This window comes from Triplophysa dalaica, chromosome 8 (genome assembly GCF_015846415.1).
Source record: "Triplophysa dalaica isolate WHDGS20190420 chromosome 8, ASM1584641v1, whole genome shotgun sequence".
NCBI lineage: Eukaryota > Metazoa > Chordata > Actinopteri > Cypriniformes > Nemacheilidae > Triplophysa > Triplophysa dalaica.
The window spans coordinates 6,154,254-6,179,727 of record NC_079549.1 but is presented as its reverse complement, the minus strand read 5'-3'; the positions used below and the strand labels follow the sequence as shown (position 1 = coordinate 6,179,727).

At 38.6% G+C, this 25,474-nt stretch overlaps 1 protein-coding gene across 2 annotated transcripts in view; it reads left to right on the top strand.

Moving 5' to 3' along the window:
- The window catches only part of gsk3ba (glycogen synthase kinase 3 beta, genome duplicate a), a 59,670-nt gene extending 34,265 nt beyond the window's left edge, over positions 1–25,405 (top strand). Inside the window, exons 2-11 of one of the 2 annotated variants that reach the window (XM_056755471.1) lie at positions 9–202; positions 7,338–7,421; positions 13,497–13,607; positions 15,395–15,525; positions 16,744–16,850; positions 17,508–17,605; positions 19,872–19,979; positions 21,391–21,577; positions 21,671–21,769; positions 22,609–25,405. In XM_056755471.1, the coding sequence (XP_056611449.1) occupies positions 9–202; positions 7,338–7,421; positions 13,497–13,607; positions 15,395–15,525; positions 16,744–16,850; positions 17,508–17,605; positions 19,872–19,979; positions 21,391–21,577; positions 21,671–21,769; positions 22,609–22,679 (1,190 nt within the window). In that variant the 3' untranslated portion in view covers positions 22,680–25,405. The remainder of the gene's footprint in view (positions 1–8; positions 203–7,337; positions 7,422–13,496; positions 13,608–15,394; positions 15,526–16,743; positions 16,851–17,507; positions 17,606–19,871; positions 19,980–21,390; positions 21,578–21,670; positions 21,770–22,608) is intronic. The other variant, XM_056755472.1, reaches the window with a different exon arrangement.
- Positions 25,406–25,474: the final 69 nt, after the last annotated feature.

Sequence of the window (25,474 nt, the reverse complement as noted above, 5' to 3'; positions counted from 1 at the left end):
TTCTGTAGGAGATAAAGATGGCAGTAAGGTGACCACAGTAGTGGCAACCCCTGGACAAGGACCTGACCGGCCACAGGAGGTCAGCTACACTGACACAAAGGTCATCGGTAATGGCTCTTTTGGAGTGGTGTATCAGGCCAAGCTCTGTGACTCAGGAGAACTGGTGGCCATTAAAAAAGTCCTTCAGGACAAGCGTTTTAAGGTAAGTCAGAAATAATGATATGTATCTTTTTGACAGTATGCATTTTCGTTGGTTAAATTTTGTACTAATATTTGAGAACTGTTACAAGGACCAGTGTTACTTACATTTGGTGAAATGGTCTATAAATCAGAAGATGGTTAAAATCTGTTAATGGGTCTCGTCTGACTAAAGAAACAAAATATTTGTAAATGAGAATGGCTTCATTTGCCATTATTTATTGGGCTGTATTAACACAAACAGAATGTGATAGTTCAGAGATTAGAACAAGAAGTGCCAACAATAATCAAAATGCAAAAACGATGTAATGACATCACAAATACTGTATATTCATTAGTGTGTGACATCACCCAGCTCTATAGTCTTACAAAATCCACTGCCATGGGCAGATATGCACCTGAGTGTGAATTTATGGTCTTGAGGTTGCTTTAGTAACAGCTGACAGTCGTCATATTTTGTACACTCTGCTGGAAAGTATGATTGACAGGAGAGGGAGATCACCTTTCATGAAAAGTGACACATACATGCTGGTGTTTAGAGGCCATCCACATGGAGACGCAAAAACACTATGGGCCCTATCTTGCACCCAGCGCAATTGACTTTGTACACCGACGCATGTGTCATTCCTATTTTGCACCCGCGCAAAGCGCGCTTTTCCCTCCACAGAAGCACGTCGCTAAACTAGTGAATGAACTTGCGCTCCCTGGGCGGTTCAGCGCAAAAAAGGAGGCGTGTTCCGGCGCAAACAATCCCTGGTGCTATTTTGCTGTTCCATTAAACAATTGCGCCACTGACCAAAAAAAACCTAGTCTAAAGTCAGTGGCGCGTTGCGCGTTGTTCATTATGCTATTTTAAGTGCGCATGCTTGACCATAATGTATAGCGTGCACAACGCGCATACACTTTGCTCATGTAATCTACACAGATGCAACAGTTATTTTTGCAAATCATAAATTGTTACACTAAAAAAATATTAACACATGAGATGACGGAAATCATTGTGGTGTGCCACGAAGATGTGAAAAAATAGACATAAATCTAGCTTACAAATTATTCAGGCTAATTGTAGTAATTAAGGATCAGACCTGTTTGCCCAATAGTGGCTATAAGACATATATGTATATAAGGATATCTGACAAATTGGTTTGTCCGTCAAGAACCAGAAAAAAAAATCGACTGAAAAAACTGAAAGACTGAAAAAATAGACTGTGAAATCACCTTTACCATAATGTAAGTACATTAAAAACCTTAGTCTTCAACTTACCAGTGAAGTTGAGCGGGCTCTTATTTTTCTTCGCCTGGTAAATTCGCCATAATAATAGCAATCCATAATGGAACTTGCGCACCTGCTTTTAAAGGGAATGTTGGATGACGCTCTGATTGGTTTATTTCACGTTACGCCCAAACCACACCTATGAATAATGAAGCTACTTCAGACCAACCCATTTTAGATTTGCGCCGGGCGCAAGAGCCATTTATCCCGCCGGGAAAATAGCAACAGCGCCGAGACCCGCCCACAAAGTTAGTTGCGCTTTGCGCTTTGACACTTGCGTTTCAGATCGTTAAAATAGGGCCCTATATGTTAAGATTTTGTATCGTATCGCATTTCGTCCAGTTTTGGAAGCTTGAAACCGCTATTTTTTTAAACCGATTCACAAAGTAGATAAATCAGAAAATGCCACCCTTGCATATTTGTTTGTAAAGCCGATCCGTATATTTAGTGAAAGGTTGATGTGATCACCCCAGCGCGCAAAGTTTATGCGCATGCTTCAAGGCTTCTTCTCCATTTTTAGTTATAATGTTATAATATATACTACATAGTTTTGAGTCGGTTTAGCGTTTCGTACGCAGATATTGCTTTAGACCGTGCAGAAATCTCTGGCTTTGTGTAGATGTTGCCTAAGAGAGTGACTATTGGATCAGATTGTGTATGGTGGTGATCACTGTCTGTACAATTCATTCTTTCAGAGAGCTCCAGTGTTCCCATCATGTTTGTGAAGGGCTTTTTTTAGTTTTGTGTGAGACAGACATGTTCAAGACAGCATGTTTGCATTATCATTTAGGGGTGGGAATCGCAGGGTACCTCCCGATACGATACAATACACGATGCAGTTTCATGATAACGATAATATCACAATACTCCGATTATGCGATAATTGATATATCGCTTGGCAATTATATAACAATACATCACGACATCTCTAAATGAAGGGAAAAAAGGATCTATTAGATGAGCATGTTTAGTGTTTAGTGTTATAGTGTCAAGTTTCGCCTCTGCTCGCCTAAAGTTGAACTTTATAAAACCGATTAAAGCTTTACAAAACAATCTGACTTCTGAAATATGTGAGAACGAGCTTTTTTAATATGCACGCTCAGATACCTGCACCCCTGCACGAGCACTGCGGGTGAGAGAGAAAGCTGCGGACTGGAGGGAATCACGAAACAACAGACTGAAACATGGTCAAAAGAGTATTCCTAATTTGCAGAGCGCCGAATCAACCACGCCTACTTATTTACATTCACTACGAAATCCAAAGTGCGCCCAAACTTTTGATTTCTAAAGACGTTGCCGCATCTCTTATCTGTTGTTGGTCCACCATTATGCTCGTATTTCTTCTCCGCTGTGAATTACAAATTTCCGTTTATCTGACCATCTGTAATCTGGGAGCGTCACCTCAAGAAATATGTGGGTACTGCTGTTCTGGTAAGCAAAGTGTAGGTTTGAATTTAGATATTTTGTATATAAAAAATCAATACTTTGTGCCAGAGTATCGATAACGTCTCGCTGGCTGAAATGTCCTGATAAATCGCCATATCGATTTTTTCCCCCACCCTTATTATCATACACAATATATGCAATACATACATATATATAAATCAGCGTTTCCCATACAATGTATTTAGTTGGGAGGTCCGCCCAATTTTCTATCCATTCATGATAATGACTGTATCTGTGATCAATTAACTAGTGGAAAAACAGCGCTTCGAACTTCTATGTCTCCTGACTTGTTCGGTGTGAGTGGCATGTGGCCGTGTGCGCATCCTCTTCTTTGGTATTCGCATGCACTCTCTTCCGATAAGCTCCATGTGTGTGCGCCAACCTTTGGCATCTCTTCCGTGCGTGTAGTTAGCCCCATGTATAGTATTTAACTGTCACTTGCATTTAAAATCAAAGAAGCGTTCATAATACAGCAACACATTGTCATGTACTACATTGTGATTTTGTCCGATTTAGCAGCAGTTAAAGTGACAGATCAGAGAGTAGAAGATAAACTGATATCAAGTTCTAACACGCCGCAAACGTGATGTGATGATGTCACAAATTTGCTAATCAGCCGCGCCATAAGTCTGTCAAAATCCTGTGGGAAACACTAAATACATACAGGGCCCTATTTTAACGATCTGAAACGCAAGTGTCAAAGCGCAACTAACTTTGTGGGCGGGTCTCGGCGCTGTTGCTATTTTCCCGGCGGGATAAATGGCTCTTGCGCCCGGCGCAAATCTAAAATGGGTTGGTCTGAAGTAGCTTCATTATTCATAGGTGTGGTTTGGGCGTAACGGGGAATAAACCAATCAGAGCGTCATCCAACATTCCCTTTAAAAGCAGGTGCGCAAGTTCCATTATGGATTGCTATTATTATGGCGTATTTACCAGGCGCACGCCAGGAGCGGTTCACAGCCGAGGAGACTGATGTTCTTGTAAGAGCAGTGAAAGACAGAGAAGTTGTGTTGTATGGGGATGGGAGAAACCCACCCAAAATAGCGTCAGTTAAACAGACGTGGGAGGAAATAGCCACAATTGTTTCATCAGCTGGCATCCCCAGGACGTCGCACCAGTGCCGCAAGCGCTACAATGACATCAGAAGACGGGGAAAGTCCAAGCTTGCCAGCATCAATCGGGCACGCCGTGTTACGGGAGGTGGATCTGCCTCTACTCAGGACCTGACGCCAGCAGAGGACACCACAATGATTTCCGTCATCTCATGTGTTAATATTTTTTTAGTGACACAATTTATGATTTGCAAAAATAACTGTTGCATCTGTGTAGATTACATGAGCAAAGTGTATGCGCGTTGTGCACGCTATACATTATGGTCAAGCATGCGCCCTTAAAATAGCATAATGAACAACGCGCAACGCGCCACTGACTTTAGACTAGGTTTTTTCTGGTCAGTGGCGCAATTGTTTAATGGAACAGCAAAATAGCACCAGGGATTGTTTGCGCCGGAACACGCCTCCTTTTTTGCGCTGAACCGCCCAGGGAGCGCAAGTTCATTCACTAGTTTAGCGACGTGCTTCTGTGGAGGGAAAAGCGCGCTTTGCGCGGGTGCAAAATACGAATGACACATGCGTCGGTGTACAAAGTCAATTGCGCTGGGTGCAAGATAGGGCCCACAGTATGTTTAGCATATGAGTTGGTTTGTATGTGACACATGTTTGGTCAGCAGAAGACTAAAATAAGCATTTAATTATTTCCCTTGCGCAAATGCGTGTGATGTAACAGTTACTTTAAAAAAAAATCTATAATTTCCCATGAATTGATTGTGTTCTCGGCCTCGAAAACAATTTTTTTTTGCTTTTCTAATAGTAAGTATAGAGAAATATGAAGGCGAGGTCTGTTAGCTAAATTATATTAGAGAAATGTCAGACCTGTTACCTGTGAATCCACCAAACCCCATGAATAAAACAGGAAGCCACAAAGCCAGATTAATTAAACTGTCACAAAAGACTTCAAGCGATATTTCAGAGGCAAAACAAAATTTAGTCTGAATATGACTTTCTTCTTGAAGAATAATGCAGTCCGAGTTATAATACCATGTGTTATTTTTCTTCCAAGGGGTAGAATTGGGGTGAATGGGGGGCGATTTTTTGAAGCTCCAAAAAGTGCATCCATTGATCACAGAACTGCTCCGCACATCTATTCGGTCTTAACAAAGGTCTTCTGAAGCAAATGGATGTGTTTGTTTAAGAGAAGTATCCAAATTGACAGCACTATTAGCGTTAATGTCTAGCTTCCGGTATCCCTTGGCTGCACGTGAACCAGAGGCTTGTTTTTCCGGCCTTTGAAATATCCCTTTAACACTGTTTTCAGAAAGAAGTCATAATTAAAGCTTAAAGTGACAGGCAGTCATTTTGATTGACATAACTGTGCATGTAAAGAGTTGACAGCGAGTAATGTGCTCACACAACATCTTCAGTTATTATGTAATTGTAGATGTAATTTTTGCTTGTGATACCAGAACAGTGTTGGGTAAGTTACTCTGAAAAAGTAATTAATTTCTAGTTACTCATTACATATTCAATAGTGTAATTAGATTACTGTCCAAATTACTCTGTCCAAAAGTATTTAGTTACTCATTACTAATTACTTTCTGTATCCTACATCAACCTTGATTAGTTAAGTGATTCAAGGATAGACATGAAACAGCTTATTTAAATCATGCAAATAAATAATATTATTAACCAAAGTATTACAAATGTGAGAATTATACATTAAAGTAGGGATGCTCCGATCCACCTTTTTTGCTTCCGATACCGATTCCGATACCTGAGATTCAGTATTGGCCGATACCGAGTACCGATCCGATACTAAGGTAACATTTTTAAAGTGCACAATTACTTAATAAACTGTGTGCATTGCTGTGCAAGACATCAAGCTCGACTTAACATTAATTTCCTGACCCCGTAAAACAAAATAACAAACAAATGATTCACAAATTTTGTGAATTATTTATTAAACCAGCAAAATAAAACAAAATGTTCACTATCTTAAACTTGAAATTCAAAATTAAAGTGCAAATTAAGCAGCTGAATAAAACAACAGCTTCACTAGCTTGATAGACAAGTATTAATAAATGGAAACAAAATCTCTTAATAACTGTTATGTGCAAATATAATTTAAAAAATCAATGCACAATAAACAATAAAGCAGCTGAAATTGAGCAAAAAAGCAATAGCTTCACTGCTTTAGATATTCAAACAGGAATCAGCTCTTTTTAATGCTTTAGTCATTAAAGCAAAGTCCACTAAACTAAGCTAAAGTTTAGTGGAAATCAAATTTAACATCCAACACCGAAAGATAAACAAAACACTAGCTTCCCTAGCTTGTGCTGCACATGTAAAAATAAACGGAAAAAGATATAATAGTTTAGTCGGTGCAAATAGAAATTCAAAGTCAAATTATCCACAAAACTCACCGAATAAACATCTTTATTTTTTTCGTATACATGTTTGCAGACTTTTTGGTACAGTTCAGGTCTCAGTTACGCTTCACAATGTCGTACCGCGGCTCCAGGTGGTTTATAAGGAGTCTGAAGACATTGTTCGCAACGACGGATAGCGGTTGCAAATCCATTACCATGAAATTCAAAATGCTTTCAATGATTTTCGCTGCTTTCACACTACCAGATGGAGATTTCTGAATTATTTTCGTTGTCTCCTCCAAAGTTAGCTGCTTCGTACCGTCTCGTTTTAGTTTCTTCAGCTTATTGAACTCGGCGTGCTTAAATTAGTAACATTATAATGAACAGCTTTATCACAACCCCTCGGAACATTTACTTCGCATGTATTGCAAACAGCGGTGTAACTTGTTGGCGTAGCTGTTCTAAAGTAAATCTAAATGGCAGATATTTTTTGTCGCTCCATGCTGTTCGCTGCTCAATGTAAGCTATGTTCGCTTGTTCACGTGCACTACGTACAGAGCACGTTGCTAGCGTATGATGTCACACGCTTCGCAAAGCACAGCCACGAGAGAGTTTAAGCGCCGGTGTCTCCAGGAACTTTTACATCGCCTAGCAGAAATTTTATGTAAGCTAGATCGGGTATCGGTGCAATTTTTTCACCGATACCCGATCTAGAATTTTATTCAGTATCGACGCTGATTTCCGATACAAATATCGGATCGGAGCATCCCTACATTAAAGCACAGATTTTAAAGTAAGACTTTAAAGTAAGACTCAGAATTAGATTTTGAGACGTTTGGTTTCCACAAACTTGGTCACAAATACGAGCTTACTGTAAAGTAATGCCACATATTTTTGTTCCATATGGATGCAATTTTTACACATTGGTCCATTTTAAATATACAGTAGTATTTGGGCTCTGAATGTCTAGGTAAAATGTATTATTTTCTCTTGCAGAATCGTGAGCTGCAGATCATGAGGAAATTAGACCACTGCAACATTGTGCGTCTGCGTTACTTCTTCTATTCCAGTGGAGATAAGGCAAGTCTTTCTGTTCTATCAGTTCATTTTGTATCTTATGTCATAACAAAGTTTTATTTTTTTACTCTGCACATTTTTGAGCACCATACTGGCTATCACATTCATTGTAATGTGTTTGAAGTTTCCTAGGGACTCGTCAGACTAGTTTTAAAGACATTCGTTGTCACAAAACTCAAAAACTTAATAAACTTTTGAATTAAATGTGTTAGGGTTGTGAAATGTATTTCTGTGAATCAGTTCAAAATGTCACAGAAATATATACATATACTGTTTCTATATATACAGTGGCAAGAAAAAGTATGCAAAGAAATATTGTTTTCTGAATAAATTTGTCATAAATGTGATCTGATCTTCATTTTAGTCAAGGGTATTGGCAAAAATTAAAAATAATAACACAAAAAAATTATGATCTTTCAAGTCTTTCATGAACACACTCATTCAACATTCAAAATGGCAGTGGAAAAAGTAAGTGAACCCTTAGAATTAGTAACTGGTTGACCCCCCCTTGGCAGCAATAACCTCAACCAGGCGCTTCGTGTAGCTGTAGATCAGACATGCACATCTCTGAGGAGGAATTTTACCCCTTTTTTCCTGGCAGAACTGTTTTAGCTCTGTCATATTCTTTGGACGTCTCATGTGTATGGCCCTCCTCAAGTCAATCCATAGCATCTCTATTGGATTGAGGTCTGGGCTCTGACTTGGCCACTCCAAATGGCGGCTTTTGGTATTTCTGAAGCCATTCTGTTGTGGACTTGCTCCGGTGTTTTGGGTCGTTGTCCTGTTGCATCACCCAGCTTCTACACAGTTTCAGCTGACGTTCAGACATTCTCACATTATCCTGAAGAATTGTCTGATATACTTGGGAATTCACTTTCCCTCAATGATTCCAAGCTGGCCAGGTCCTGATGCAGCAAAGCAGCCCTAAATCATGATGTTTCCTCCACCATACTTCACAGTTGGGAGGATGTTTTCATTATGATATGCCGTGCCCTTACTACGCCAGATGTAGTGCTGTGTGTTTCTTCCAAATAGTGCTCTCTGAGTTTCATCAGTCCATAAAACATTTTGCCAATACCGCTGTGGAGTGTCAATGTGCTCTTTTGCAAACTTCAGGCATGCAGCAATGTTCTTTTTAGTAAGCAGTGGCTTCCTTCGTGTTGTCCTGCCGTGGATACCCTGCTTGTTCAGTGTTTTACATATTGTACGTTTTTTTGGTTGTTCTCAAGAAAGACATGAAAGATTAAAAATGTGGCATTATTATTTTAGACACAATTTATTTGTCAATACCCTTAATCTGATAAAGATCAGATCACATTGTATGACACATTTATTCAGAAAACCAGGAAATTCCTAAAGGTTCACATACTTTTTCTTGCCACTGTATATATATATATATATATATTCTGTTAATAATTGCCCTATTATGCTGTATTGACTGTGACACACATATACAGGTACATGCTTTCAACTTCGCAGCAGTATTGCTTGTTCACCAACCACACTTTCACTTGCTGGCTTTATTTCTGTGTTTCTCTGGCTTTTGGTCTCTGCTATCTTGCACATCTTGCACACAGACCCTTTCAATTTCTCGCCCACACAACATGACTTTGCAGAAATGCCGGATCAGTGTTTTTAATTTTTCTCAGTGACACACGCTTTCGAAATGTCAGTTGCTGATATCCGTTTACACACCCACATGTACCCCCAACCCTCTTTAACCTAGAGCACCAGGGTGAAGGTTAACAGGGAGTGCATTTAGAAAAGGTCTATAAAATCGTCAAACATTTTAGAAAACCAGAGGACAGAAGGGAAGAGAAAAAAAAGCCTAGCAGTTCAGAACATCCTATAAACGCCACACAGCTCTATTATAACATAGCAACAAGCTTATGGATGGACAAGTAAAGCAACATAAAGTTATTTTTACAATTCTGTTTACTACTAGTGGTATTGAAATGAAACATTGCAACTTTAACTGAGCTGAGCTGAACATATAAGGGACGTGCCTGTGCTGCTGGCTCCATAGCACGAAGGCAATGCGTTCTCTATCCTCACACACACAATAACATCCTGAGCCCTGCATACTGTACATGTGACACAGCTGAGGACACTGTGTGTGTTTGAGTAGAAATCGATAGCTTCTCATTAAACAAGCCTCCATTCCCCCAGAGGTCTGAAGATGTCAGGTGTCTTGCTCTCAGGGGCTACTCTCCAGTTTGAATACGCAGTCATAATGAGCATTTCAGGTGTAAGACACTCCTGCTCTGTCAATATTTTGTCTTTCTGATTCTCTGTCATTCTCTCATACAGATACACTCCCACACACTAGAGGTAGAAGGTATGACCAAAATATTATAGTACAGCATTAGTACTGGCGGCCACAAGAACATTAATACAAATTTAACACATGTCCGGGCCCGGTCCTCTCTCGTCCGCAGTCCTTTCGCTTGTCCTCTTATGCTCCCGATCTCCTCTGTGAGATATGCTGGACCAGTGTGCGCACAGCTGATTCCCACTATCACTTACGCCACCGGCCCCGCCTCGTTGCCTCACGGATCTCGTCCTGCCTTGTTACATCTTCCTTCAAATTAAATGTGAGTTTCATCCATCTTGGATGTCTGCACTGATTTTCTAATAGTTTTTGTCGTCTAAGTTTAGATTTCGTTCTGCCTTGTTTTTTTTTTTCAGTAAAAGCATGTCATTGACAAAACCTGTGATGAAAATGATTCATCAACGAAATGAACATTGCTGTTGCAGCCCATAACTATTGAATCAATCTGCCATTAGTAAAGTTTCACATTCATTTTAGCTGTATAATGCGGAATCTAACGGAATCTGACAAATGTATTGTTCAAAATAAAAAACGTCAAAACAAAAGTCTGGTTAACTTGAACAAGTTATAACACCCACATTTTACCACACCATCCCGTTGATTTTTTTAAATAATTCGACCACTAAGTATATTATTAACTTTAGTAATCTGAAGTAAATGTGCTAGTAAAATTATAAAAATTAATACTTATTATTATTAAAAAATATTACATAGTTTTACATTATACCCTATTTTGGTTCCCTATATCTGATATACATGCATGTTACCGCACATGGTCTTGAATCATCTATTGACTTACAGTTGCGGTATATTGTATCTACACCAAACATGCAATGCATCAAACTAAACAGCCTCTATAACAAAGCTTTGACCGTTTGCTGCCTATAAACTGTGTTTTTTGCTTTATGTCTGAATGATGCCATACAGTGATATAAAAAATACAGCACAACAGACTGACACATTTTACCACCACATGGCAAAAGACCATCAAACTGCCTAGCTGTCTATACCAGTACACCAGGTCTTTTCAGCTTCTCCATACTGTAATTTTAGTTGCAAGTCATGGTGTAAAGCACCATGAAATCAGAGCCCATAGCATCTTACAGAGAGATAAGGTGAGAGATTGAGAAAGCGGGATGGCGTGGAGAACGAGAAAGTGATTACAATCAGGCTAGAAAAGAGACTGTTTTACATAGATGAATTGGCGTCAGGTCTGGATGTTGTCTGCTCACTCTCTGAACAGCTTGCCTTCTGCTAAGTGGAATCATTAGAAATTGTGAAATTTGTACTTGATTCTTAGTCTCAGGCCTGAGATGAAAAGTAGCAGCACATGATGGCAGTAACTAAAATAAAGCAATAAGCCCCAAGAGAGAGTGGGTTACAGAGCATTGTATAACAGCTAAGGGCGTGGGGCACGACATGGAGCGGACTGATATTTATAAAGTGATATTCAGGCTATGTAATGTTGCCAGCAGTTTTAAATCGGGGTATTTTATAGCGGCTTTGAACTCGACTCAACTGATCAGAATCAAGGACCTGCACTGACCGTTGTATAATGTGTCACTTTAAGCAGGGGTGGTTGAATTAGAAACGTTAACCGGATATGACTGTTTATATTTTACTATATTATTTAGCTGTTTTATTACTTGCTTATATAGATCTTTCCTTTTTGTACTTAACCTGTCACCAAGATGCATTTTTTATATTTTGTTTTTGTGTCCTAATGCAGTGAATATTTTATATTTGGGTCATATACAGCTACATTCCAAATTTGTATTTAATCAGCATCTGGACGTATTGTGGCCACTCCAGTCCAGTGTCTGTTAAATTTCAACAAAATCAAACATCAGGAGGTTCATAAAGTCATCCAGCAGAAATGTGTAAGACTGAGACCGTAACAAGACACATGAAAACTGTGATAAAAATCGAGGTTGTCACATAAAATGAAATCATTTTACAGATCCTTTTGCCTAGACACATGCCTATGAATAAAACATTTTAAAATCAGAAAACTCCACAGCAGTATACATCAGATAACCTTTGTGGTTATTATTCAGAGTAAAGCTTTAAAATACTACATGGGCAGCTGAATAGTTTTTTGGGACTGAGCGACAGATAAATGTGTGTGTGTGTGGTCTCTGGTGTGTTAGCATGGTGGCAGCTGACTTGAGCAAAGACTATGAGTTCAGCAGAAGCAGACAGAACTTCTGCGTGTTAAAAGAGTCTATTTATGAATGATGTAGGAGATGGTGTTACAGTAGAGTCCTCAGAGACGGGTACTTGAGATTGCTGGGTCTTGACAAGCACCAATCATTACCCATCACTCTCTCTCTCTCTCTCTCTCTCTCTCTCTCTCTCTCTCTCTCTCTCTCTCTCTCTCTCTCTGGGAGAATGAGAGATGCCCACGGTTTCGTTACAATTTCACAAATTCTCGGTAGAACCATTTCACAATATTCATATTATTTACACAACATTCATTATTATTTCATGATGATTCTATGCACTTTACCAAAATTTGATGTGTAAGATGTTGTACTTGGGGTATAGACAGCACATTTTGCAGGCTTGTATGAGTTTGATCTTAAGTGTGATCTTAAGAGTACTCATGTTGTTTGTTAACTCATTCAAAAGACACATAAAATAGTAATTTTTATGGCGTTTTCTTTAATATATTGATTAATATACCTTGAATTAGAAATTGTTTTGCATTTTACACACTCAGGTTGGCTCATACAGAATCGCCTCTCCATGAGTTTGGCTTGAACAGGAGCTGTTTATGTAAACGACTTGAAAAGCAGGGCCTGGGGAAGGATGAGTTGCTACCTGTGGCTCATGCTCTGTGGGAGATGAAGTGAGCCACAGATCACCCAATCAGATGCTTAGAGTGTCATGCGCATACAGAGCAGGAGCCAATCACTGGGCTTTGTAATCCAATGGGAATGTCTCACGGAGCCAATCGTGTCAAAGCTTTACCGATCAGCTGTAAGTGAGGAAGTGTTGCTGTAGCGAGGGCGGAGAGTGAGTCATCGTTGAGACTATTTTAAGCAGCACAGCACAGTCGGAGGCTGGTTTGAGTTTATTTTTTCCCCTCTATCTTTTTTTTAGAAATCAAACATCTGTTATGAGAGAGGACTTATCAATCACCCGGGGTAAAATAGAGAGAGAGATAGAGTAATAAATCACAAATTGGTGTAGATAGTAATATAGTTCTCATTCTTGGCATTTCTAACTGAACGCAAGGAGCTTGCGGAGAAAGGAAGAATGGCATAAAAGACAGGATGTGACATCAGAGGGCTCAGGGTAGCCATGTAGGCCATTCTCTTCAGTTTTTTTTTTAGTTCCTCAGGAGGATATGAGCTCAATGTCTGAACATGTATGTTATGTAAAGATGGTGGGTATAATCATCTTTTGCTTTCAGGCAGAATTCTACACAATGCATAGCATTCAATGTCCTCAACGACATCCTGCCAGAGGATTGGCTGTTTTTGTGCCATTACCAAAGCAGCTTATTTTAACGGTCCACCTACTAGCTGTTCAGCGATGAAGTCACTGATATATTTGGAAGCATATAGACCGTTTTTAGTGTAGAGTTTGACTCAGAGCTATTATCTTTTATCATATGTAATGTGTTTTACATTTTTGTTTAACTTTACTATGTGTGTGCTGTAATATTACGCAATTATTGTTTGTGTGTATATTCTCATACAGTAACCCATAACGTTTTCTTTCTTGTTCTCTCTGCACAGAAAGATGAGGTGTATCTGAACCTGGTTCTGGACTATGTCCCTGAGACTGTGTATAGAGTGGCAAGACACTACAGCCGTGCTAAGCAGACCCTTCCTATGGTTTATGTGAAGGTAGGTTTGTGTGTATATTATTCTCTAACATCCATAATTTGTACACTAACTGTACGCTCACACCGCCGCCGTCGAGAGTGTCAAAAATCGCTTTGGTCGCCCTGCCAACAACACTGTAGAAAGATTTGTGGATGCTCTGACGTAGACCAAAGTTTACAGGGCTTTGTTCTCCAGAATCCTCTCAAGCGATGGACTTCTTCGTTGCGATTGGTTGCCACCGAACTGCGTCATAGCTCATTACCATAAAGTTGACCTGATTTCAACTCTCCTCGAAACCCTCAATGGCCAAGACGCGCCATGTCGCTGCTAGCTGCCAGCTCACATTGAAAATTGCTCTTGCTCTTCTATTGAATTCGTCAACATCCTTGCGATAGATGGCGCCTTGTTAACAAGCTTGTATACATTGCTTGCGAATTCAGTGAGATTAAGCGACGCGGTCAGTCTTTTTAGGGAAACACGGAGGAGTTGGTCCCTAAAAAATTCTACATCATTAATATTGAAATGGTTTGGGTTTTCCCCAACTGACATGGCCCAAACAACAGTTATTTTCAAATGTTGCAATGATAAGATTCGCACGTGGGATGGCATCACAACAAACCACCTCAAAAGAAAGGACCCGAAAGAGTATGCCGACAGTGCGGTGACATTTTACCTGGCCAAAGACATGATTCCCATGAAGACTGTGGAAAATGCGGGCTTTAAAAGACTGCTCAAAGTCGTAGATCCACGTTACAAAATACCCAGCCGTAAATATTTTTTTTTCACGGCTATTCCACAGCTTTACTCCGAGTGCCACAACAAGATGCAAAACAAAATTCAAAATGTAATGTTTTTTGCTACAACAGCTGATTTATGGTCTTGCGTTTGCATTAAATATTAACTTGATTAAAATATTCTTGAAAATATAAATGGTAAAGAGTATATTTTTATATGGGGACATTAGTTTGGCTGTATTGTAGCTCTGTAATTAGCAAAATAATCTTAAAACCAACTTGAAAAAGAAGCGGGATAAAATCGTGAATCGTGATGTATCTAGAAAAAAATCGGTATTTTAATTTTTTCCTATATCGCCCACCCCTACTCCTACGGCTCAAGAATAAGTGTGTGTTGGCGTTAAGTGCTGTTTTGCGTCACCGGGATCTTGACGCTGTGATGACATCATGAATCCTTTGTGTCTGTGCTGAGCTATATCCTTCCTGCTATGGCAGGATGTGACATGAATCACTAGGAACAAACACTTGGCAAGCTGTAGATTACATTTGTTGTGGAGATTGATCACTTAGACGGTGAATGATTTAATATTCTGTTATAATAATATGTTATGTATTATTTTTACAAATGTTTTTTTTAGAGGCATGCGCTGGCCCAATGTTAACTTCGGTGACAGGCTGTGTTAAGTTGCGACATAACAATTTATTTATATTTAATTTATATTAATTCATACTAATATTTTATAGTATATTAATAGTATTACATTTAAAACGACTCAACACTTATTGATTCTTTGCTGAGGTCTACCTGAAGTTAAGTTTGTTTATGTTGTTGCTGCTGAACAGTCTATACTGTGTAATGTATAATATGTTGTAAATATTATAACAGTTTTGACTGGGTGACCACAAAGTGTATAAAGCATATAAAAACACACCCCGTGATGGGACATTGTATAAATGTGTTAGTTCATTTTAAAATAGATTAACTGCAACTAAAAATTGCATCATGCTTTAGAAGACCCTAGCTTGTTGCTTTTTTCTAAACTAATAGTAAATGTTTTTTTCCTGTCATTGCAGTTGTACATGTACCAGCTCTTCAGGAGTCTGGCCTACATCCATTCCTTCGGGATCTGTCATCGTGACATAAAACCCCAGAACCTTTTGCTGGACCCAGAGACGGCCGTGCTTAAACTTTGTGACTTTGGCAGGTCAGTTGGTAATCTCTGTATAGCTTTCACATAGGATACAATCGATTTTGGAAAACCTGTTTGAGGTCTTATTGGATCTGTGCAGCATAAGCATCACTTTTCTGCATTTAACCTGAAAATCCCATATTACACCTCACCAGAGGACTCCAGATGGTCTCACTGTGCTCTATGACGTCTTTGTGCTGACTTCAGCTGTTTACGTTAAATTTGCTTTAGGATATTCGTGGTCTGAAATATTTTAAGAAGCAGCTAGACACAGAAACTGCCTTAAGTTTGAAAGCAGAATAAAAGCCATCAGTGCAGTCCATGCAGGATTTTGCAATCGCAGAATTTAACGCATAAACAAACTGCAAAATTTGCGATAACTTGCTAAATTTAGACATTGTCGCAGATTTTCCGCATAATTTAGCATTCCTTCCAAACCTGCTCCAAAATTCAAGCAGAGATACTATAGAAGGGTCTGCAACACTATTTTGCTAACAACATCCATTGCCATCTATTTAAAAAAAACTAGCCCCTGGTCAACTTTCATTCGTTATGCGGAAGTCGTTAGCATTAGCCGTTAGGCTTTTTTGGCTAAAGGTTCCAGGCTAGTGGCTTTGAGTCAAGTCAGCCTCACCGATGTGCGTGTCATGTTCTTCAACAACACACCTGGAAACTGTCATGTTTCATGAAAGCTGTCATGTTTATTTCGAGGTGAATTAACATTCATCACTATCACCTAAACGCTGATTTCTTAAAAGTATGAGAGGTTCATGGTATATGCTCTCAAACGTTATCGCAGAGACATTTCCATAACCATAAACATAAAGCGGCATGAAACGTAACGTGATTGATTGCTTGACCTGTCAGTCAAAATGGGCTCTTGGGCAGGCCTTAAACTTAAAGCGGCCAAGGTTTCCAGACCTTCATTATGAATCTGCTGCATACCTTTTAATCATAGGAAATGCATAAATAATATTTTCACAGGATATTTGCCAATTCAAGTAGTATTTTCAACTTTAGGTAAAAAGCACCCGCAATTTTTTACAGCAAAATTTGAATAAAGACGTTGTCAAACTAACCATTTTTGGCTGCAGGAATCAAAAAAAATATCCGCAATTCCTGTGGGGACTGATTGGTGGATCAAACTTTTTGTCACCCTGCATGTTAATGTGCTCTCAGATGTTAATAAGTATGATCAGAGACTCCTGTAACAATGTGTTCTCTTGTACGCAGTGCTAAGCAGTTGGTGCGTGGTGAGCCCAATGTTTCTTACATTTGCTCACGGTACTACAGAGCCCCTGAGCTAATCTTTGGAGCAACCGACTACACCTCCAGCATAGGTATGTTCTCTTTACTCTTATAGCCCGTGCAAATAAATCTGCTTTAATGAATCACTACTACTTCTGCTGAGTTAATATTGTGAACATTTGTGAGTATTCATTTCTTTTATCTCAGTCTAGTAGACAGAGACACTACAGTATAAGCAAGCAATCTGTCATTGAATTCCCCAGAAATGAGGAAATACTATAAAGTTTTCACTTCATTGATCTATGTGTTTAAGCGTCCCAACCAGTGCAACACAGCAGCGTTCAACTTTACATTTGTTCACCTCTTAGACACTTTTATCCAAAGTTTTTTAATCAGTTTGTCCTTTTGGAATCAAACCTATGACCTTGCTGCTAACACAGTGCTCTATGCAAAGACAATGCAATAAGATGGAGAAGTAATGGAAACTTTTGTTTGTTTGTTTAGATAATGCACACTTCAGCTTTGAATTCCTTGAATTTTACGTATGTTTCACATAATATTATACTATTTCATATGGGTCATCAGTCACCTTGAGCATTGTTTCACGTGTCACTGGTTATCTAGCAAGGACAAGACAAGATTGTGTTTAGATTGTGTTTGAGTCGTTGACCTCTGACTAATAAGAATTCCCTGATTTGTAGCCGCTCACCCCCTAATTCTCACATCTCTCTGACCCCCTTTCACTGCAGACGTGTGGTCAGCTGGCTGCGTGCTGGCGGAACTGTTGCTAGGGCAACCAATTTTCCCCGGCGACAGCGGAGTGGATCAGCTGGTGGAAATCATCAAGGTACTGGTGACACTATACGGCACTCCTGTCTCACTTCATCTAGACGTTTGTGTGTGCTTTAGCACAACATAACTGTGCCAGGAGCAGTTAATGGGAGAGGGTTAGTTCTGTACATGATTGCATTTCTTCAACTATGTACAGTGTCAGCCCTGTAGACTTTTAAGGACTGGTTGACACCAAGAAAGATAACTTTAATGGTGACTATATAGTTTTTAAACATTTTTTTATATAAAATAACTATGTATGTATCTTATGTATATATGCAGCAACTGTATGTTACTTATGTATATGTGACCAAGGACAGTCTTATCGTTAATTTTCTTGAAATTGAGATTATACATGATCTATAACTTGATTATTACACTTTTCTAATGATGTATGGTTTATTAGGATAGGACAATGGTTCTCAACCTTTTCATGGTTGCGCCCCCCTGTAAACCCATTTAAAGAACTGGCACCTCCCCCATACTGCACATTGAGGATAAATAAAATAATGACTAAAACATGTTAGATATATATATATATAACGAAGCAAAAAATACCTGTATATGACAGATTTATTTCATATGATCAGATTATAAATGTATCAACTCTGCCAATGATATAAAAAGAAACCATCAAAGAAATGAATGGTTTCCATTAAAATACCATTGTGAACCATTAGCTTTTTGCATTGTAACCATAACAACATTGTAGTGTTTTGGGCATAACTCCAAAAGGTTTAATCTGCTAGATCACGAGAACGGGACGCAGACTTTTTAGCATCTAGTGGACGCGACACATAAACTGAATCAGCGCTGCTCTAACAGTGTTTACCTCAGGCACATATTACCCTTTCATTTGAGAGAAGCTGCTGTCAAACTTTGCTGCAAGCCGTCAAAATTAAAGTCCGTCCTCAAAATAAAACTGCTTGAGAAAGCTGTTCTACTATGATAATTGGTGATGAAAATAAATTATGTTCAATAAGATGTACTTGTGTTTACTTCCGCATTAGCTAAGGGATGCTTTGCGTTTAGGTGGTACTTGAGACTGGAAGAGCTCCTACAGTACATTTACATTTAGTCATTCAGCAGACGCTTTTATCCAAAGCAATTTACAAAGAGTGAGGGAGCAACAATCGATATGTCATACAGGAGCCATAATACATTAGGTGCCAATACAAATTTACTGGTTTCAACTAAAGCTAGAACACTACCTGTTGAGAGAAAGTTTTTTTTTTAAACCAATTCCGCATTGCACAAGGTGCAAACAACCTTAGTCTTGTCGATGTTTCCATTGGGAAGCTTCTTAAAAATACATTTTCCCTGAAGCAACCCGGCGGCTTCAAAGCTGCATCCATGTTAGCACGTCACGTTTGATGCGGTAATTTCACAGTAACGTTATGTTGTGTTCAGACCAAACGCGAATGGCGCGTCAAGCGCGAGTGATTTACATGTTAAATCAATGCAAAGACGCGATAGATAAAAATCTCGTTCTCGCCCGGTACAGTGCAATTCAGCTAGGTATACATCCGCGCTAAAATATCAAGGTGAAAGTCATCATAGCTTGCGTAGTATAGACCCAGCTACCAACACAATTTTGAGAATAGATTAACGGCGACATTTTTTTTATCGCACGATAAGAGTCTCACGTTAACGCAAGCACGTTAACGCCGTTAACGGCCCACCACTAAAAAAAAATCAAACATAATTTAGGAAAAAAATCTAACGGATTTCATAGGTCCCTAGTTTAATAATTATTATTATTATATATACTGCATGGAGGCAATGAGTTGGATGTCTGAATATCCAATGTTTTTCTTTGAGCATAATAATTACTGTAAATAGCAACAGCACAGACTTTATTTCAATTTATTAAAAAAATGTTAAAGTTTAAGTCAAATTTGAGTTAAAGTTTTAAATAAAATAAATATTGGATAGCAAAAATCACCTTTGAAAATTGTCATGTTGACTTATCGTATTTTTAACTTAACTTACATTTAGGCACATTTACACTTCTCTTAAAATGTTAAATGGATCCAAGTCATGTTCAGTAAAATGAATTGAATGCAGAAAAACTAGCTTAAATTGTGTGTTACTGTATGCAATTGACCAATATCGGAAGCGGCCGATAAGTGTTTGTTAAAATCGGTATCGGCACAAAAAATCCTATCGGTGCATCCATACTTAAATGTTTCAATTTACTTACCAAAGACTGTTTTTTTGGTCCAGTGTCACATATATGTATTGAATGGTGAATAGCTGTTTTTTTTGTTTTCTTCTTACAGGTGTTGGGCACTCCCACGCGAGAGCAGATTCGGGAAATGAACCCAAACTACACCGAGTTCAAATTCCCGCAGATTAAGGCCCATCCATGGACTAAGGTGAGTAAACAGGTACAAGTCAAGAGTTTTATTACTTCTAGCACAGTCATCTTCCACCTTCACCTCAACTCATCATCCTGGCCCTGTTCCAACCATATCGCCCATCTGTATCTTGCAGAGTTCAAGTATCTAGTGCTCATTTTACCCTTATTCTTTCACTTTCTTGTTCTTACCCGTTCCATTTATAAAGAAGGGGAAATTCAGTTAGGGTAGTGTGTGCTGAAATCCTAGTGAGGATTAATGCAGGCAGAATTTTAAGGCATCATATGCTGCTGCTGCAGTTGTTTTTAGGAAGCCAAATCTTACACATTCTTTTGGACCGTTTACAGAAAAGACCAGAATGCATTGCACACAGCAGAGCAAAAATAGAGGAGGGAAATTGAAAAAAACTGTTAAATTGAACTGTTTTGTGTATATGCTTAATATTACTCATTCACTTAGCATACTGTATAACTTAAGTCCCTGTTAAAATAAACTGTAAGATGAGTGTCGTATGGGGAGCGCTTTATATGACACATGGATTGGCTGCCTATGTAGGCTGTACTCAGCAAGAAACTCACTAAGTTTTGGAACAGAGCCACCATCAGCTAGTGATGTCACATCCTCATGTCCATTTGAATGGAATGACCTCACCAGACATAGTGTACATAGTCATAGTCTTATTTTAACATCAACTTCATTACACTCAGTTGTTGTTGTAATCTTGGTGTCTTGTCTATATGGCCGATTATGCTACTAAATTTAACATGTACATCAAATTGATTGTGTTATCAATGCAGTTCATAGTTTTGTTCTTTACTGTGGGAAGACAGTTTGACCAAATAAACACAAGAGTAACCAATGTAACATTTTTGGACCTGGAATAGAGTATTTTATGTTTATATATGTATATGCATATAATGAAACTGATGCAGAATACAAAAAGAAATGATTTGGACTGCATTTTACAGAAACAAGAAAATGTAATAGTCCACAGCCAATAATATCCGTGTCTCTCCAATGACCCCTGGTGGTCATTGTGTGTGGCACATGACTGAGCTCCTTGGGTGTTTATCATGCACAATGGAATGTGTGATACATACAAGTGTATACAGTTGCGGATAAACATCATAACTTGCCTCGAAATTGAGGAATCTATTGAATCTAAATATAAATGAGATAAAATATTGGACTTATTAGACTATCCCATTTCTAGAAAACTAAAATGAATTCTAAACAATTTGTGATATTTACCGTAATTTTTACATTTCACCCTTAACGGAGGATGTTGTCACAGTGAAAACCTGCATCCCTTATTAGTTTACCGATACTGATTTAAGAAAAAAGCTTTTTTTAATGAGCAAAGCCAAAATGGCGTTATTTGTTTGTAATATTACGCATATAGCTTGTGGCTGACTTGTGTCATCTTATCATTGATTTTTAGGTGTTCAGACCAAGAACGCCTCCTGAAGCCATCGCTTTGTGCTCCAGGCTGTTAGAGTACACACCCACTGCTCGCCTGACTCCGCTGGAGGCCTGCGCTCATTCCTTCTTTGATGAACTGCGGGATCCAAATGTCAAACTTCCTAATGGGCGTGAGAAACCGTCCCTGTTCAACTTCACAACTCAAGGTTAGATGTTTGTCGTATCATCAGACGCAAGTTGAGAATTATCCGTTATCTGATGATGACAAAACCCTTTTTCTGGTTGTCTTTGAATTTCAGAGTTGTCCAGTAACCCATCCCTTGCCTCCATTTTAATTCCTGCTCATGTACGAAACCAGGCAGGAGCCTCAACTCCGACCAACGCCTCTGCCACTTCAGGTCATTCTTTGTTTTTTTATTTTTTTCCTGTGGTTTAGTTTCTTGTATATAACTGACTGTGATGAAATGCTATTTTGTATTAGCATTTCAGTGTGATGTGTACTGCTGAAGAGTTTTGGATCAGTGCTTTTCAACTGGTTAAGCTTCATGACCAAGATTTTACATTGAACTAAAAATACTATTTTGTACAATGTATCAACAAAAATATCCTTAAAAACAAACATAGTTTAACATAGTTAAAACTATTGCCTGCTGTCTGTGACCCACCAGTTGAGAACCCCTGCATGAGGGTTTTGCATTGTAGTTTTATAAATAAACTATAATGACTCATTCTAGTTTTCTGTTTTATTATGGTTTTATTCATATTTCGAATTCACTTTTATAATTTCAAAATATTTCATAATCATTTTAGTATACATTTCCATGCTGTTTTTAAATGTGCTTTTGTCATTTTATTATTTATATTGCTATATAAATTAGAATTTTTGTATTATTTATATTTTATTAAAGGGATACTTCACCTTTGACTTGTTCCAAATCTTTATACATTTATTTGTTCTGATGAACACGGAGAAAGATATTTTGAAGAATGCTTATATAACCAGACAGTTTTGACTACCATAGTAGGAAAAAATACAATGGTAGTCAAAAGTGCCCCAGAACTGTTTAATGTACGACATTCTTCAAACTGTCTTCTTTTGTGTCCAACATGGAGTAATTTTTCCTACTATGGGACTTAAGATCTAGTTCTATAAGCATTCCTCCAAATATCTTTAATAATTGACTATAATAACCTTGAATAGAGATTGCAGACTCATGAATTTCCTCTTTACATCCAGATGCCAATAGTGGAGATCGTGGTCAGACCACTACTGCAGCCTCTGCCTCCGCCTCCAACAGCTCAACCTGAGTGCCCAGCCAATCAGACCTGACCCTCCCTCCAAGGTCACGCCCACCCCACTGCTCACCAGCCTAACGGGTGGGGGTTCGAATCATGTAACCACCACTCTTATTCAGACTGCAAGAGCCAACAACAATTTATGTGTTTTTATGAAGTTCAGAAAGAGTTCAAATTTATTCACAGTGTATCATTTGTGGAAAGAGTGAGATAGCAGCGCGGAAACGGGCATCGGGGTGGGGTGGGGGGTGGTAGTTGGGGAGAAGGGTTCAACTTTAAAACCTGGTCTGTGACCAGCCGGAGCGTTGTTCAATCACAGAGGACAATCTTGTTATCTAAGCAATCCGGTAGCCAGATCCAGACACTTCCTTCCCAGGGTTCCCAGTTTCCCTCTCACATGGACTTTCTCCACACATTCTCCGCACGTTCTACCTTATCCTGTTTGCTCTGTTCTGGGCCTCTTACAGCGCATGGCTTGAATTTGGTTAGGAGCACACCATATATACATATATACGTATGTAATGTGTATATATGTATATGCATAGAATGAAACAGATGCGGAATACAAAAGGAAATGGTAATGCTATTAAAACGCTATCCTAACTGTATCTATTAAACACAAGGCACTCTTACAATACAAGGGATATAAAGGTCAATGCTACACAAAACCGCATGTTCCATAAACAGATTCGAAAGATTTTAGAGGTTTTTTAATGCTCTCAAGCAATTGTTTTATTTTGTTTTATAACAAAAGGGGGACTTTTTGGGCTGGGTGGGGCAGACATTTTTTTTCACAGGCGAGACATGTTCAACCTGTCTCTGTGTTCTTGTATGATATATACATACACAGTTTATATATTACTTTGCATTATGTAAAATAAATATAAATATATAGTTATATATAGATATATCTAGCATTATAGATTTAGAATCCATAAAGTTTTCTCATTGCGTCAGCAGTTCTTGCTGCAGACGAAAAATATACAGTATGTATATGACTAAGAACATGGACATTCTCTACTGGAGCAGTTTTCTAAACAAACGTTTTGCTATTTTCTGTTGTTTTCCCAATAGAAATACAGATACCTTACTTTCCTGATTCCCTCTCCTCTTGTTATTTATTGTTGGTTGTGCGGCAGTGTCATAATATTCAGATTCACTTTTCATTCGTATCGACTCATTTTGCAAATGCCATAGTACGGATTTGTGCACAGGATTGTTTCAATTTCATGTGCTGGTTAGACTCACAGACCTTTTTTGTAAAGCCTGTGCTTCATTTGCATTGTTAAACTGAAGCGGCTGTTTTGTTTTACTACTACTTGGGTATTTGTCCATCATGTTTGTGTTCTTTATTTCGTCTCAGCATACTTTAAACCTGCTCAGATGTTTTTTTTGAATGTCTTAATACAAAGTATAACAGTATACGAAAACGACAAAAAAGTGTGTGTGTGTATATATATATATATATATATACACACAGTGCAGCACAGTTGCTCCTCACCAAATTCTGGCTTGTAGTTTTGTTTTGTATAGTTTTGTGAGCGTGTGTGTGAATGTTTATGCGTGTGTTCTGCTATGTACATATGCTGACCTGAGAACTGTTAATGCGTGAAAACAAAGACGAGGGGTTCAATGAAAAAAATAAAATAAAAAATAAATTAAACCACATTTAAAAGATCAGGGCAACAGTGACCTGTTTGTCGGATACTGTAGACAAGGAGTTTTCTCCAGCCATATAGTTCAATCTTATCTGTACAGTAGGTGCCAGCTATATTATTGTAATTATACCTAGTAATGTATAGTGTATCTATAGTTTGGAGTGCCTTTGCTTCCATACACTTCCTGTCTCAGACCACACCCCTTCCTTATGACATACATGGCAGGCCACACCCCTTCCTCTGCAAATGCTGGTGGTTGGTCAAGTCTATCTGCAGTCTCGCCTCTTCATTTGCAGACACACCACTCTGCGTTGATAGCATCTTTGTAGGTGTTTTATTTTTAAGTGGCGATGTAACATGTTGAAGTAGTGGCACAAAGATTTATTTGTGGGGAGGAAGTATAGGTCTCATGTTCCTGCGGTGCCAATCACACTGTATGTTATTACAATCGTTCCACTACCACAGTGAACCACCTTTGAGCGTGTTGTGATTTAACTGCGACAACCCCGGGGGCAATAATAATAATAATAAGAATTCTTAATGTGAGGAGTATGTTGGCCAGCTCGCAGTACTCAGTAGAGATGTCACGTAGCACCTGCCGGTTCCTCATCCCTGCACCCTCAATGTAAAGCTTGCTTGTAAGATATGCATTCATAGATGTGTTGATTCCCACGAATGGTGTGACCACCTCTCGTGACTAGAGTAAAAAATGTAAAGACACAAAGGTTCAAAACAATTACCAAAAGAAAAAAAATAACAAAGGCAAAAAAAATGTTTCAAGGACTGTGGGCTGAATACAGACGTTGCATTACATACATGTATTGGGGGAAAGTTGTCTTGGGTTAAAGCTTAAAAAGACACAAAAACAACCTGTATAACATTAATATTACTTGAATGCCTCTGTTTGTGACTGAAATTTTTATTTTATTTTAAGTATATTCTTTTTCTGTGAAGGTATGCTATATGTCTCCTCTCCTTGTAAATATGTCCGTTTTGGTCCTTGGTGTGACTTGGATTCAGAGACTAGTTACCTGGTACTGTAATTTGCATTAAATAAAGAGTAGGATAGCTTGGAAATGACTCTGCCTCTGCAACGTGTCTTTATTTGTGTCAATCCATCTTGTCCCGAAATATTGCATTTTTTTATAT